Source organism: Acartia tonsa, chromosome 10 (genome assembly GCF_053477335.1).
Source record: "Acartia tonsa isolate MP-2025a chromosome 10, ASM5347733v1, whole genome shotgun sequence".
NCBI lineage: Eukaryota > Metazoa > Arthropoda > Copepoda > Calanoida > Acartiidae > Acartia > Acartia tonsa.
The window spans coordinates 14,323,957-14,338,733 of record NC_137269.1 but is presented as its reverse complement, the minus strand read 5'-3'; the positions used below and the strand labels follow the sequence as shown (position 1 = coordinate 14,338,733).

The following is a 14,777-nucleotide window of genomic DNA, read 5'->3' as shown; positions in this document are numbered from 1 at the left end:
TATCCAGCGCCCCCACACTGGTGCCTGGGGCGACAACCGTCGCCGCCACCGAGATACCTGGACCCCGGAATGAGCCCGCAGCCCCAGAGGAAGGGGTGACACCCGTCACCCCCAGCCAGCCAGAGCCCCCAGCCAGCAGGGAGAGTCCAGCTGTCCCTCACCCTCAACTGCATCCAGCTGTCTACCTCCCTCAACCAAGCCAGGGTAATTGTATTGCACTGGTGTACCAGGAAGTTTGGGCTGGGCCAAACTTGCCTGCGCCCCCTGCATCTGCCCCAGGAGCCAGGGTATCAGCCATTACCAGCCAAACTGAAGAAGCTTTGACCGCTGCCTGGGGAGTAACACAACTAGATGCGCCAAGTGCCGAGCCTAACCATAGAAGTAGAGGATCCCCAACAATTATGTCTACCCAAGATGGAGACAATGTGCCTGGACCCCTTCAGGCTAGGGGAGGAAATCCGGAGCCTTGTGCCTCCAGTCCACTAGCAGCAGTGTCCGTGGATGGGCCTGTCTCCCAGCCAACTAGAGCGGAGCCACCCTTGCAGATCCAAGACAGCCTCCGGCATAAAGGGTGGACTGTTACCTTTCCCTACCCCGCAGGTCGGACTGCCATGCACCACCCTGCCAATGTCCAGAATGAGCCTGAAGGAGGCAACGCTCCTACAGTATGGCAACCACCACCTGCCCGCGTTGACAGAGACCCTGGAAGCCGAATGAACCTGACCAGCCCCGAGGGCGAAGAAACTGCGCCTGCATCCAGTAGCCAGCCTGCCAGCAGCAAGGTGACCAACACGATGGAGACCACCAGCCCAGTGGAGAAACCTGCAGAGGTGTATACCAGGCGGCTGTTGGTCCAAGCCCCCTCATGTGCTGTGCCACCCCTGGAGGTTGCCAGGGTGGCCTCAGAGGTACACATCCAACGGCCAGAAGATCCAACAGGACCAGCTACTCCAGCAGATATAGCCGATTCCGTTAGACCTGGGGAGGGCTGGAGTCCACCACCGTCCAGCAACTGGTATCCTGGCGGACCCATTCCACAAGGACAACAAACTGAAGGCCGCAACCACTGTCGGAAGTCTGGCGGTGCAGACAACCCCTCCAGCCTTCCGAGGGGAGAGTTGTGGTATGCGGCAGCTCTGGACCATGCAGAAACCAAGACATTATAGTGATGCTACGCACCTAGTTAAATCCTGTTATTCTACAATTATGAAGCCACCTGAAAAGATGTCAGATAACGGTACTGATTTTATCTCTCAGTTGTCCTGCAAATGGAGGGAGGGGTGTTACCCCTCCCTCTCCCATCTTAAGCACCGGAACCTTCCCCTTCAACCACCAAGTTATCAGCACCACCTCAACCCTGAGGATAAAGGATCTAAACCTGCCCTCACCTGATAGAATCACCCCCACACAGACTGTTGTTGTCACAAGTAATCATCAAACCTTCCCTCTTTAGTACCCAGACCTACCACTCAACCCCTCTATGCTTATCTACCTATTGTGCTACTCCATGGGCTATCCTGCCTGCCCCAGACAGGGATAGCCATCTACCTAACCATTGCAATTATCTATGTTTTACTGTATGATTTATCTTTAACCATCTTTATTCCTAATCCATATGTATTTATATTATGGCTAACTGTATTCTTAATTCCCCCCACCCTTTCCAGGGATGGGGAATCATGATTGCCCAAACTGACTATTGTATATGTATTATAATGCTTTTATGTTATGATCATTTATTCCTATCCATGTAGTTATTGTTTGTTGTATATAGCTTTAGTATCCTTTAAACCTTCAATAAAGTGACAACTGAAATAGATGTTGATTCTTGTCTAGTGAATGCTAGAGAAGCGTAGCTTCTCTATAGTAAGGTGTCCACGTCTGTTCACACTGCCGTAGTCTTTATTCGAACTCTGGTGTCTGCCATTTACCCTAGGCGGATACCACAAAACTGTAAAAGTATGACTCTCCAATTAGTATGACAAATCAGGCTTGTTAATCACAAATCGTTTAGACAGGCTAGACTAGAAATTATTTATTCAGAGTTAGATCAATGGAAATAAGTAATTGTATCCAACTCTACAATTTTTTATATAAAATAATCTTCCCCTAGAAAAAAGCCACCCATAATTTTTTTTTTCTTATTGAAATTAAGAGTAGAGGGTCGACTTTCTATGTTTTTCAGAAGACATTTCCCGGCCCTGTCAAATAAAAAAGACATTTTGTATTTCACTTTATGTCCTGTTAGACATTACTTTTTATTATTGCGTAGTTTATAGAGCTAAAGAGAAGGGAAAGATAAATGAATACTCCGTACCCCCAAAACTAGTTGCTGCCTATGGAAGCTTAAAATTGGGTAGTAGGGGGGGGGGGGATGGTGGAAGTACCCCCCCCAACCCCCAATAATTTAATATTTTAATTTAATATTTTATATAGTTACAATTGTTCATCATAAAAACGGGACAGGGTGCCCGCCCTGTGGGCGTAGTTACACATAGCTTACCCCCCGCTACTTTTACTCTAATATCTGATGTTCATCCTCATTGTCCTATAACTTTATCCCTGTGTAGTTTATCTATTTTTAACCCACAATTTATTATGACCTTGTCTTTGTTTCAGTTCTAAGAACATTTAGATTGATGCTTTGAAATTATTTTATAAAAGTAATTTGATGTCTGCCTTTCTATACGTCTATAGCGATTGATCTGTTGGGCCGATATTTTAGTTCTCCTTTACATTAAAGCTTCTTATAGGTCCAGGGAAGGTTATAACAGTTTTGGGAAAAATAACCACCACTAAATAACGTTACCCTCTCTCATTTTTTCCTTTTTATATTTAATTAAAATTAAAAGTAGAGCCTTTTCCCTAAATATTTCTAAATATTTTTAAAATATTTTTCTCATATTCATTCGAATCCGGTGGATAGGAACCGGTTCTCATCCATACGAAAAAACTATGTCTAGCATCGTATTATATATTTGGCTTTCCGCGGATATAGAATGTACAATTATAAGATTAAAACCAGTATTTTTAGCCCCGAGGTGCCGTATGCGAGAAATAACTATTCTTTTTGTAAAAAATATACTCTACTTAAGTGGTATGTAGTATTTTACATGCTTTATTATTTAGGTATGCTAGTTTTTTCTGGAATTTCTTTATAATAATGTACATGTATTAATATTTAAATAAAAGCTTAAATATTTTACAATCATAGTTTTCAATAGTACACAATTTACAAAATAGAAAATTGATAAGAACAATTAATTAAATATACATTAATATTGGGTGTTAGAGAAAAATTTAGGCATGTTCATTATAATATCACATAGTACATAGTTATTGTAAACTTTATACAATGATCATGCAAGAAAATAATTACTCCATTATTTATGTATGTCTGTATGCCTGTATGTCTATCTGTATGTCTATCAGTGTGTCTTTCCGTTTGTAAGTTTTAGAATATAACCTGTAGACGTTCTAGTGATTTGTATGTCTGCACACGAAAGGCTAGAAGGTTTTTTAACATCGAAAGGGCATACAGTATTAAAATTACTTTTATTTTCAGGGATCAATTTGAGAGAGCATTTGCAGGTGCTACTGTGCATGACTGTTTTAATTGGCTCAGTGTTCTGGTACTTCTTACTATTGAAGTGTGTACAGGTAAAACTTTCAGGTCCTGGCGGTTTCACCCAAAGTGCCTAGTCAAGCACAGAAACCACCTTCCATTTTTTCAATTTGTTGTACGGCTAAACTTTAATTTTGAGGTCTAACACTCCTTGGGGCTTTCTTCTTTCTATTATTTTGAAATAAATTGAATAAGGAGGGGCTAGTTTTCCGTTTGTTCGTTTATTACTTCGGTTATTTAATTTATTGGGTAGCCCAGGAGGGTTACGCAACCCCTAAGGGTTGGGCTTAGATGAAGATCCCCACCCTCCGGCTACCCATATTTTCATTTCTGTGAAAACTAGGAGGAAAGATCTTTCAGTGCTCGATGGGTACTTTAAGGGAAAGCAACCTCTCCTTTTTAAAGGTATAACTACAAAGTATGAATATTGTAGCAAAAAAGGTTTGATTTTGACTTTATTTATGACAATGTCTAAAAATGTTTTGTTTTAGGGTACATGTACCATCTTACCGGCTGGCTGACTGAACATCTGCAGGCCCAAACCGGTTCCTCAACTGCCAGTTCTCTCGCCAATGTAAACCTACTGGGTGCTGTCACTAAACCTCTGACCAAAAAAGTCATCCAGGTAATCACGAAACATCGCAACCTAAAATATTTTGGAGGATTTTTGATAATTGATAAAACAAACAACAAACTTATTAGATAATTGCAGGCGTTATAAACTTTTAAAAGCGTAGCAACTCTATTAATAATTATGATTGGTCTGTCTATGGGGAAAGAACTTATATTGTAAACTATTGAATTTTTGCATATTTTATACAAATTCAAGCCGTTCGCATTTAAGACTTCCAATTATTTAATTTGTCTTTCATTTTGGTTTTGGTAATTAAAATATTTTTAAAAGTTTTGAATCTTTAACTTATATGCAAAAACATATTTATTAGGCTTGACTCATTCATTCATTTGACAGTAAGTTAATTCAAAAAGAATTTGGGTAATTTTTCCGCGAAACTTTGAGGAAAGTACTTTTACTACAGTTATAAACTTTTAAATGAATGCATTACTTTTGAAGTATCCTATACTATCATTTAGAGTAGCAAGATTTTTTTATGAAGCTTAAGATTTTAATATCACTAAATCGATTAAAGATCTCAATTTTAGAGAAGCTTTACATAGGTCCTGTTCAGGTTTTCGGTTATGGCTATGGGGATGGATTTAGGCTATTTTTCTGCCACTTTACTTACCCCTTAGAATACAGAGCCCCTTCATCTCGGGGAGCGGCCACTATCTCGTAATATACAGTTTGTTGAAGGAAATACATACTGAGATTATTTCAAAATGATGGGAGTGGGTTCAGTGCTCGATATTCATTTTAAGGGAAGGCGCCATTATTGATTAAAATTGCTGACTATGTCCAAGTTCTTCGACATTCAATATTGAATAGGGGCAATTGAGTTATGGGGTTACAAAGTACATAAATTTGTACATTATGATTGCAAACTTTAAAAAAACTAAATTTGTGTATTAAATTTTGTATTATTTTGCCGATTTGTAAATGTGCTAGACTATATGTAAACTTCTAGTTCTAAAACCCGCTGGGTTTAACTATATATGCATATTAATTCCTTCTTCATTGAACCTAACCTAATGTCTTTTAAAATTGAAAACTTTTATTTTTATGTAATTTTGCAATAATAAAAATGAATAACAATATCAATTAAGAAAACAACTTTTTACCATGAAAATATACAAAACTTCATGCACATTTAGGTAAAGCAACGTCGCAGTTGTATACCGACCGTGCTATGAAAGACAAAAAAATTGCATTAGTAAAATTTATTTTGTAGATAAAATTTATTTTGTAAATAATTAATTATAATTTATTTATTTAAGATTGACAAATCTGTACTGAAATGTTGGGCTCTGGGAGGATGTCATGAACAGAGATTGTTAAAGGTTAGTTAACCGGGGAATCATAAGGGATTTGACAATGGGCGATTTAATTAAGGCACATCCCTAATTATGATAAACAAAATGAAACAGCCGTTAGATTGAAATTATTAGTTAGAAAGTTTGGAGACAATTAATTTTTGGAGTTTGGAGTAACAATTGATAATTCAAGTAAAGTACTCAATGTCTCTTTGCCAACGAATAGAATAACTTGATTATAAGACTTTAGGTAGCAGTATAATTTGTAACCCCTCCCTGTTATTCCCACAAACCTGTTTTATTTTTGAATACCACTAAAGGAAAATGAACAATAAACGAATCTGACAAAATTAAATCTACTTTTGGTAGCTTATAAAAACAAGGGTTGGAAGAAAAGTGATGAAATTATATACAAGAGCCATTGTCCTCTCCCTCTTTGCAAAGATACCTTGATATTTAAAAACTAGTCTTAAATTTTGCATAAATTTAGCGACATTTGCTCGAAAAGTGTCAAATTTTGCCAATGCACAAATATATTTTTACGTATAAAGCTAGTTTTATTTATGTAAGTGCTTTTTTACTTTAGAAATATTTCCATTCATAGCATTCTGCCATTATTTGGGCACATTTCATAAAAAAAATATTTTATTCTATAAGCATAAATTAGTAGGATGTCTTTTTGCCACTCTGTCTAAAATTACAAATTTGGCTCCCTTGGCAGTTTTTTCTTCTAATTTTTAAACATAAAAGAACATATAGCTCTTATCCAAAGAAAAAGCGAAAGTGGAGATGCGATCCCCAATTTTCAAATTCTTTGAACGTACGAATAAGACTTTTACAGAAATGCTTCGCATCCAGACTATCTACCTATGTTTGATATAAAGTTAACACTATATAAGAGTAGAATCTAAATATTTGATTGATGTGCCCCTGTAATTATCAAGTAAAACTCAGGCACGAGACACAATTACTTTAGCTAGGCCCGAGGCATTATTTGTATACTTTTATGCATTCATAGGCCTATCTTTACCAATATAATACCATATATGGGTAATGCTAGCCTAATCATGGTAAATTGTATGTGATTCATTAATGTTATATGTTTATTAAAAACATTATATTTATTGTTAAAGTACTCATGTAACCATTTAGTACAAGTATGTATGCCTACAACCATGCCTGATTTACGTCACAAGTTAACATACAGACATTTTATTAAACAGACAAACGCTTAGATCCTTATTATAAGTTGATGTTATAGCATGCACCTCTTAAAATAAGTTAGTTATTTATTGACTCTCCTACCATCAAGTTCTTCTGGCTTTAAAAGGTAATGACTTAGTTGTTTGGCATGCATTGTAGTTTAAATTTAGGACCCTCAGTACTTAGCATGAATTGAGCTTAGGCCTTATGTTAGAATTCTAACACTTAGCACAATTCAATGCTTGGGACTTAGGGCACTTTTCTGTCCTACACTACTTATGTTTATTATCAATTATCCTGTAAATATTTGCATACTTAACTTATTCACTTGTAATGTAAATACACTTTATAAACTCATTTTTCTTCCTTAGTACTTAATATGCTTATATAGTTCCGACCGAATATCAAAACCAACCATTTATTCTTAGTTTAAAGCAATATAATACTTCGCGTGGGTCTTTTGTTGAGCTACCACCAGCTCAACCAAATTCGTATTATACTTGTGGGAATAGAGGGATAAGCATTCTAAATAGATGAACCGACGATGAGAATGTCTATGTGTATTGCAGTAAAAGTAGGATTTTAGTAGTACTCATAGAAGAGCGGTCTCCATACCATAATATTGGACAAACGCCCCATTCGCACTACTAAAAGTTTTCAATGAAAATAATCTTGTTATTTTTTAGGTTTACTGCGATAAATCTGCCTACAATACTTCAATACCCATGGTGAGAATTCAAATTTATCTTACCAAAATAAGGATGGCATCATTCATAAAAGCGTAGCCCTTGGCACGAAATATTGACAAAATGACGTTTAGTCCTTGATCATAGAATATCCTTCAATTAAAAAAATAATAGACACAATGTATTTTATTTTAAAAAGTGCTTTTTATGGGTTCTGGAAAAGTTTTATCTAATTTTGGGGAGGATATCTTTGTTGGTAGCCGCTTTTTGTTTAAAAAGTTGGAAAATTCCTGAATTTTCTGCTTTTCTTATTCTTCTTCTCATATTGTATATATCTAATTATCCACTTTATATTGTAAGAATTATAAATTAGATTATTAGATAATATATATATATATTTTTTCCTCCAAAAAATGATAATGATAATTCACTAGTTCGTACATGAAATTTTAAGCCATAAACCATTTGAACATTCGAATGGTTTATGATCCTTTCCATAAACTAGCATGAAGCCATTCTAAATCTTCTTTGAAAGGCATAATAGAATTATAAATAGGACAAACAGTCATTGGTACACTTTTTATTATATAAGCGAATGCGCATCTAGAGGCCTTAAGGGGGGGGGGGGGTAAGGGATCTACCTCTTTCAACATTTATTATTATAAAAAAGAAAATACTTAGTTTTTTAAATGAGGAGTGGGGGTTTCCAGTTACGATTTCTCTTGGGAGGGCAAAGATACGCTACCCCAAAATAGTTATGTACCTTTCCTGGACCTGTAAGAATCTTTACTTAAAATCCATTCCGTTCCACCGATTAGCGAAATCTTAAGCTACAGAAATTCAAACACAGAGACATCCTGTTACTTATATGTAAAAACATAAAAAAGAAAATGTAATAAAAATGCAAACAAAGTTTTGTTATTAATAAATATTATATTAATATTTGTTTAATAAGATATTAAATAAAAAATGTCAATTATATATCATTTTTTTGGAAACTACGGCTAGGCATTTAATTATTTATATTTTTGATACATGGAAAATAGGATATGTACAATATTTTTACTACTAAAAATGCTCAAAACAAATTTTAGAAATCTATATCTACATATTTTTTTCACATTTAAAACTTTTTTAGAGCGACGAACAGTTGTCTGAGGCAAAGTGCAACTTTTTGCTGAATTTTGACTCCATCCCCGACATGTACTTGGGCATCATTGTCTTTGTTATCTCATTCACCTTCCTCACTATCTGTCTACTTCTTATTGTCAAGCTACTCAACTCTCTACTCAAGGTAAGGGTCAAATAATTTAAATATTTCCTTACAGCGTTATCTATCAAATTTGCGATTTCCCCCAAATTTTGAAATGAAAGAAGGGATGTGGAAGGTATAAAGGCAACGTGGGATAGGCCATAGGGTTCCGCAGATATAAGGTTTAAGGAAAGAAATACCCACCCCTTCAATTTTTATTTTTAATTTATTTCAATATTGTGGTGGGGATGGTTTCTGTGCTCGCTAGGTACTTTGAGGGAAAGCACAATAAAATTTGGCCATCTAATAAAAATTTTGTTATGTCGAGTTATATATTGCCTTTCAGGGTTAAGAATGTAGATCTATTGCCCCGCAGGGATATATCAGTTTTTCATATTTTCTAATAGAAAGAATAACACTTCATTTTGTATCAATAATTAATAATTTTAAATTGCAATCTTGCTGCAATAAAAATATGATATCACCTCCCAGGAAAAACAAATTTTAGCATGGCAACTGAGAGTTTTGAAAAATAAACCATGCAAAGTAAATCAAATTTATGAAGTTTAATAAGTAAAAAAAACATCTATTGGCTTAAAACTTAAGGTTCTCAATTCTTAAGTCTTGATTTGGTTGTTCAAATGAACACCGTCTAAACTTTTTAACCCATAATATTATCATACATAAGTTTTGTTTAATTTCATTGGAGATCACAAATATCAATTTATATTTCAATATCTTATCCCTTGAGATTCCTGAATTATAACTTTTGTTATTCTAAAGGAGGTTATTAGTGTACCTTTGACTTTAAAATGGCATGTGACAAACCACACTTTCTTAGTTACGGTTGATTTAATAAGTGGGCAGTTGCGAGATGTATGGGAATGTCAACATCCCCTAAAATAAAGTTTGAAAAGACTGCATTCCCATTTTTTCATCTCCTCAAGCCTTCACGCCCATTGATGAATCGCTGTTCATGCCACTGCACAGTGGGCCAGAATTGGCCAAAACGGTTCAAAATTCAATAACTCAAAAACTATTGGTTTTAGAGAAAAAATTGTAAAACATGAAATGTCTATCTATGCAAAAACTAAAAGTTTGCTAATTTTTGTATACTCAGTTTTGGGGGAATTTTCGCGGATTTTTTTTCTCAATTACTACTAAACTTCACTTTACAGTTTCAACATCAAAAGAACAATTTCATATTTTTAAATTTTAAGCAACTTTGCTTTTATGTTTAATTAACCTCTGACCACTCCTTCATGTGGTTTTGGTGTATTTTTCGCGGATTTAAAAAAAATTACCACCAAACTTCATTTTACAGTTTCAACACCAAAAGAACAATTTCATATTTTTAAATTTTAAGCAACTTTGCTTTTATGTACAATTAACCTCTGACCACTCCTTCATGTGGTTTTGGTGTATTTTTCGCGGATTTTTTTTATAAATTACTACCAAACTTCATTTTACAGTTTCAACACCAAAAGAACAATTTCATATTTTTAAATTTTAAGCAACTTTACTCTTATGTACAATTTACCTCTAACCACTCCTTCATGTGGCTTTGGTGTATTTTTCGCGGTTTTTTTTAACCTACAGAACTTCATTTCACAATTATTGGTTGAAACGTTTGAACACTCAACTCAATGAAACAACTAATCAAAATTAACTAAAGCCCCCTAAAGTTGAAAAGCCAAGGAATTAGAAAACATTTTTATAAAACTTTGGGGACTTTTGTATTAAACACATTGTCCCCTCTCTCTCTGGAAAAAGCAGTATAGTAGTTTGGGAGGGAGGGGGCATTGGGCTGTTTATTACTTTAGTCCCCAAAGTCTTATAATAACTTTTTCTTATTTATTGACTTTGGGGACTTATTATTAAATTTTGATTGTTTGGTTCTGAAAGTTGAGTGTCCAAACATTTTAACCAATAATTGTAATCTACAGAAGGGGTAATTTTGTATATCATCATTTGGGATGTACATCAAATTATTGGCCATTGTCTTATCCCTTTTGACTTCTGAATAGTAGTATAGCTATGCATAAGCAACAATTGTTAAAGGCTAAGCTTTTCTATAATTCCGGTCGTTCTATCCGTTTGTCCGTTCAAAACGTATAGCTCCTTTTAATAATTGAGACAAGTTATAATTGTCCAATCGATTTCAAACTTTTCATAATAATTCCAACAGTAGGGTACTATCTAATAATCTTAGTATTCAATGCGTTTTTACTTTATAAAGATGCATGGTTTTCATTCTTGTTCAAGGGCGTGCAAACATTTTTAACTGGGGAGGGGGGAAATACCCAGTTTGAAAAAACTAGACTGAGGAAAATAAATAACAAGGATGACAAAATCCATAATAATCAATATAAATATCTCAACAACTTATATTATTAATTTATTTTATCCAGGGATCACAGGGGATAAGACAATGGACGGTATATTGATAATGATAATAAATTAACAAAGTTCGGGGGGAGGGGGAATAGGAATGTTAAACACACAAATACCAAAAGTTTTAAACTTATGCTTATTTATCGCTGGATAAAAAACTTTGGGTACCTTTATTAAATTTGAGTTCTATTAATATTTAAGCTTCTAAATGTTTCAACTAATGGGTAATTTTAATCTACAGAAATGTTAATCTTGTTTGTCTTATCCATTAAGATCCCTGACAAATTTAACCAGGTTGAATAACATTATTAATAAGAAATTTGGGACCAAGCAACAAAATTCAATGAATGGTTTTGAGCCAACAAACAATACTACGGGGTTATAAAGCTTTGGGTACCAGTATAATTTATGGTTTAATGGTCCCTTCCTCCCTGTGTTTGCTTAAAAAACGTTTAAGTAATGATGCCCAACAAACAGCAACCCCTTCCAACTATACCTAATATGAATGCACCAACTTTGTCTTAAAGTTCCAACTATGCATTGAACTAAGTTGCGCCTATTTATGGGCCAAGTCATTCGCCCTACTCTCACTATTAGTGTCATGTATCAGACATAGCAGCAGAAGGTAACATTTTTAACGCTCATTAGTATAACATGGTGTAACAAGAATCGAACACACAGGTATGCTATCATTTACGCTAATACGACAGGTTTTTAATATAAAGCTTTACAAATGGTAATATTCGTTTGTCCAACCGTTTCAGAGAGCTTTGCTTTATGGATGTTGTCATTCTTGTTAACATAAAATTAGTTATTTCTGCACTATTTCAGGACATAATACAAGGACGTCAATGCTTTTTTTTATGGGGAAGGGGGATAAATTAAGGGACTTCATATGTAAGGGTTAGTTTTATGTAGCATCAACACTTATGAACTAACACATACACACACACACACAGAAAGAGAGAATTATAAGAAGAGAGAGAGAGAAAGAAAGAGAGAAAGAAAGAGAAAGAGAGAAAGAGAGGGAGAAAGAAAGAGAGAGAGAAAGAAAGAGAGAAAGCGAGAGAGAAAGAAAGAAAGAGAGAGAGAGAAAGAAAGAGAAAGAAAGAGAGAGAGAGAGAGAGAAAGAGAGAGAGAGAAAGAGAGAAAGAGAGAGAGAGAAAGAGAGAAAGAGAGAGAGAGAAAGAGAGAGGAAGAGAGAGAAAGAGAGAGAAAGAGAGAGAGAGAGAGTGAGAGAGAGAGTGAGAGAGAGAGAGAGAGAGAGAGAGAGAGAGAGAGAGAGAGAGAGAGAGAGAGAGAGAGAGAGAGAGAGAGAGAGAGAGAGAGAGAGGCAGAGAGAGAGAGAGAGAGAAAAAAAATGAGAGTATACAAAGTTGTCACATTTACACATATAATATTAGGTTTATTTGAAAAAAAAATGCGCAACTCAAATTATTAACTTACGTATAAAATTGTAGTTTTCAAAATTCAACCAGCAAATTTTAAAACTTTCTAGAATGAACGGCTGCAAACGGCTGCAGCTAAAATCTTTTCTCCTGGCCTATGAATGAGCTAAATTTTATGAGAGTTAAGATCCTAGACTGGGCAAGTCTGGGCAAAATTTGCTACAAGCTTTGAAAGTTGACCTATGCTTAAAAATAAGCAAAATTTTAGGAATATTTTTTATATAATTGATTGTTTAAATACCATTTTATTTATTTATTTCTAGTTTTACTTTAATTATCTGATTACAATTGTTGTAACGTTTATCTGAAGCTTGATTTTTCGAAAATCGGCCATTATTAGCCTGAGAAATCTTGAATTGAAGAAGGGTTGGTAGTGGTCAAAAATAACCTTAAAAGAATGCGACCCTACTCTACTTTGTTAGGCACTGGACGCACTCAGAAATACACCTGGACCTTGAAAATATCATTTTTAAAAGCCCTAATGTATGTAATTTAGTCATATAAAGAAAAAATATAAATACCAAGAAACCAAATACCCCCCCAATTTTTGTATTTTGACACCTGCTGGCCCACTGTGCACTGGTTGATATCATAATAAATAAAGTGTAAAAAGCCATTGTGAAAATACGACAAAACGCCCCAAGAGGCGTTGTCACTAAAGGGTCTATACCCGAAATTTTTATTTGGCATTACGAGTGTCATTATTTACATCCGTTTACGAAATCTTTGGGAACATACAGACAGAAAAACATCCTTTTATTTAATATAGGGTAATGTACTTGTTTAGGGAGCTGTAGCAGACCTGGCAAAGAAAACCATCAATGCCGAGGTTCCTGGTGCTCCATGGCTTTCAGGTATAATAATAATAGATATAATTAGCCAAGAGGAATATAGTCTAGGAACAATCTGGTCATATTATTGGTTAGAAAGTTTACAGATTCTGTTATGGAAGTGCAGATATTTTTTTCATTTTGTTTGCATAATGAGTCAACTATAAATAGTTCCATTTCTTAAGATATTAACATAATTATTATTATTTAGGTTATATCTGTATAGTTGTGGGAGCACTGTTAACCTTCTTAGTTCAAAGCAGCTCTGTATTTACCTCTACTATAACCCCCCTCGTTGGTCTGGGAGTTATTTCAGTTGACAGGTATGATTATCAAAAGGAATCTTTTTAAAAGTATAGTTTATCAATCATAAAGTAGTGCAAGATAAAACAATGTATAAAAACTGTATTTAAAAAAGAATTATAGTTTTCTGGAGTATAAAAATGATCACCTTGTCCTGTTTTAAATTTCTAATGTTGGTAACCCTGTCCAGAACTAAAATACAATTTTTGTCACCTTGTTCTGTACAAAAGTTTTAATGTTGGCTACCCTGTCTTGCCTAAAGTTCTTAAGTTCTAGAATATCGGCTACCCTAACCTTTATACTATATCCTTTATCCTATACTTGATATCTTAATTCTAGGATGTATCCCTTGACCCTGGGATCAAATATTGGAACAACAACTACAGCAATGTTGGCCTCCCTGTCATCAGAACCTGAAATGTTAAGATCCAGCCTACAGGTACATTAATATTGTTGACTGGGGTTCCAAAATGGGAATGCCTGCAGCAGCTTGCTATTTTCATAATTCTTTAAATGAAACTCAAAAAAATTGTCTGAAAAAAAATAAATATTGTTTGAGAGGGGTTAATTTTTCCTAGGGGCGATTTCTCTTGGGGATATCCTCCTCCAATATAGTTATAACTCTTCCTAGGAACTTTCAGAAGCTTCACTTTAAAGGATATTCTTATTAGTTCAACAGACAAACAGACATCTTGACAGACACACATACTGTTACTTTTTATCAGATTAGAAAATACTTTGCTTTTTAGATTGCCCTGTGTCATCTGGCCTTCAACCTGCATGGTATACTACTCTTCTATCCAATTCCAGCACTCAGACTACCTCTCAGTAAGTTTATTAGTTATGAACCAAATAATAAAAATTTGATTAAAGTTGTTGAGCCAACGAATAAGTTCAATGTATTTTTCAATCCAAACCTCTTTTAATACCAAGACTACAACACTGTGTTTTTTTTCAGACATGTGCAAGATTCTTGGTCGTACAACGGCAAACTACAGATGGTTTGCTATTGTCTACCTGGTCACTATGTTCCTATTGGTTCCTGGCATTGTACTATCCTTGTCAGTTGCAGGTACGTGACTATGTTCCTATTGGTTCCTGGTATCG

The 14,777-nt window shown here is 35.0% G+C and overlaps 1 protein-coding gene across 1 annotated transcript in view; it reads left to right on the top strand.

The window, feature by feature from the left end:
* The window catches only part of LOC145329472 (sodium-dependent phosphate transport protein 2A-like), a 43,765-nt gene that overhangs the window by 25,561 nt on the left and 3,427 nt on the right, over nt 1-14,777 (top strand). The window contains exons 7-16 of the mRNA XM_080173637.1: nt 3,566-3,660; nt 4,117-4,250; nt 5,519-5,581; nt 7,444-7,485; nt 8,582-8,737; nt 13,325-13,391; nt 13,579-13,690; nt 14,010-14,109; nt 14,420-14,498; nt 14,629-14,742. Of these exons, the coding sequence (XP_080029763.1) occupies nt 3,566-3,660; nt 4,117-4,250; nt 5,519-5,581; nt 7,444-7,485; nt 8,582-8,737; nt 13,325-13,391; nt 13,579-13,690; nt 14,010-14,109; nt 14,420-14,498; nt 14,629-14,742 (962 nt within the window). The remainder of the gene's footprint in view (nt 1-3,565; nt 3,661-4,116; nt 4,251-5,518; nt 5,582-7,443; nt 7,486-8,581; nt 8,738-13,324; nt 13,392-13,578; nt 13,691-14,009; nt 14,110-14,419; nt 14,499-14,628; nt 14,743-14,777) is intronic.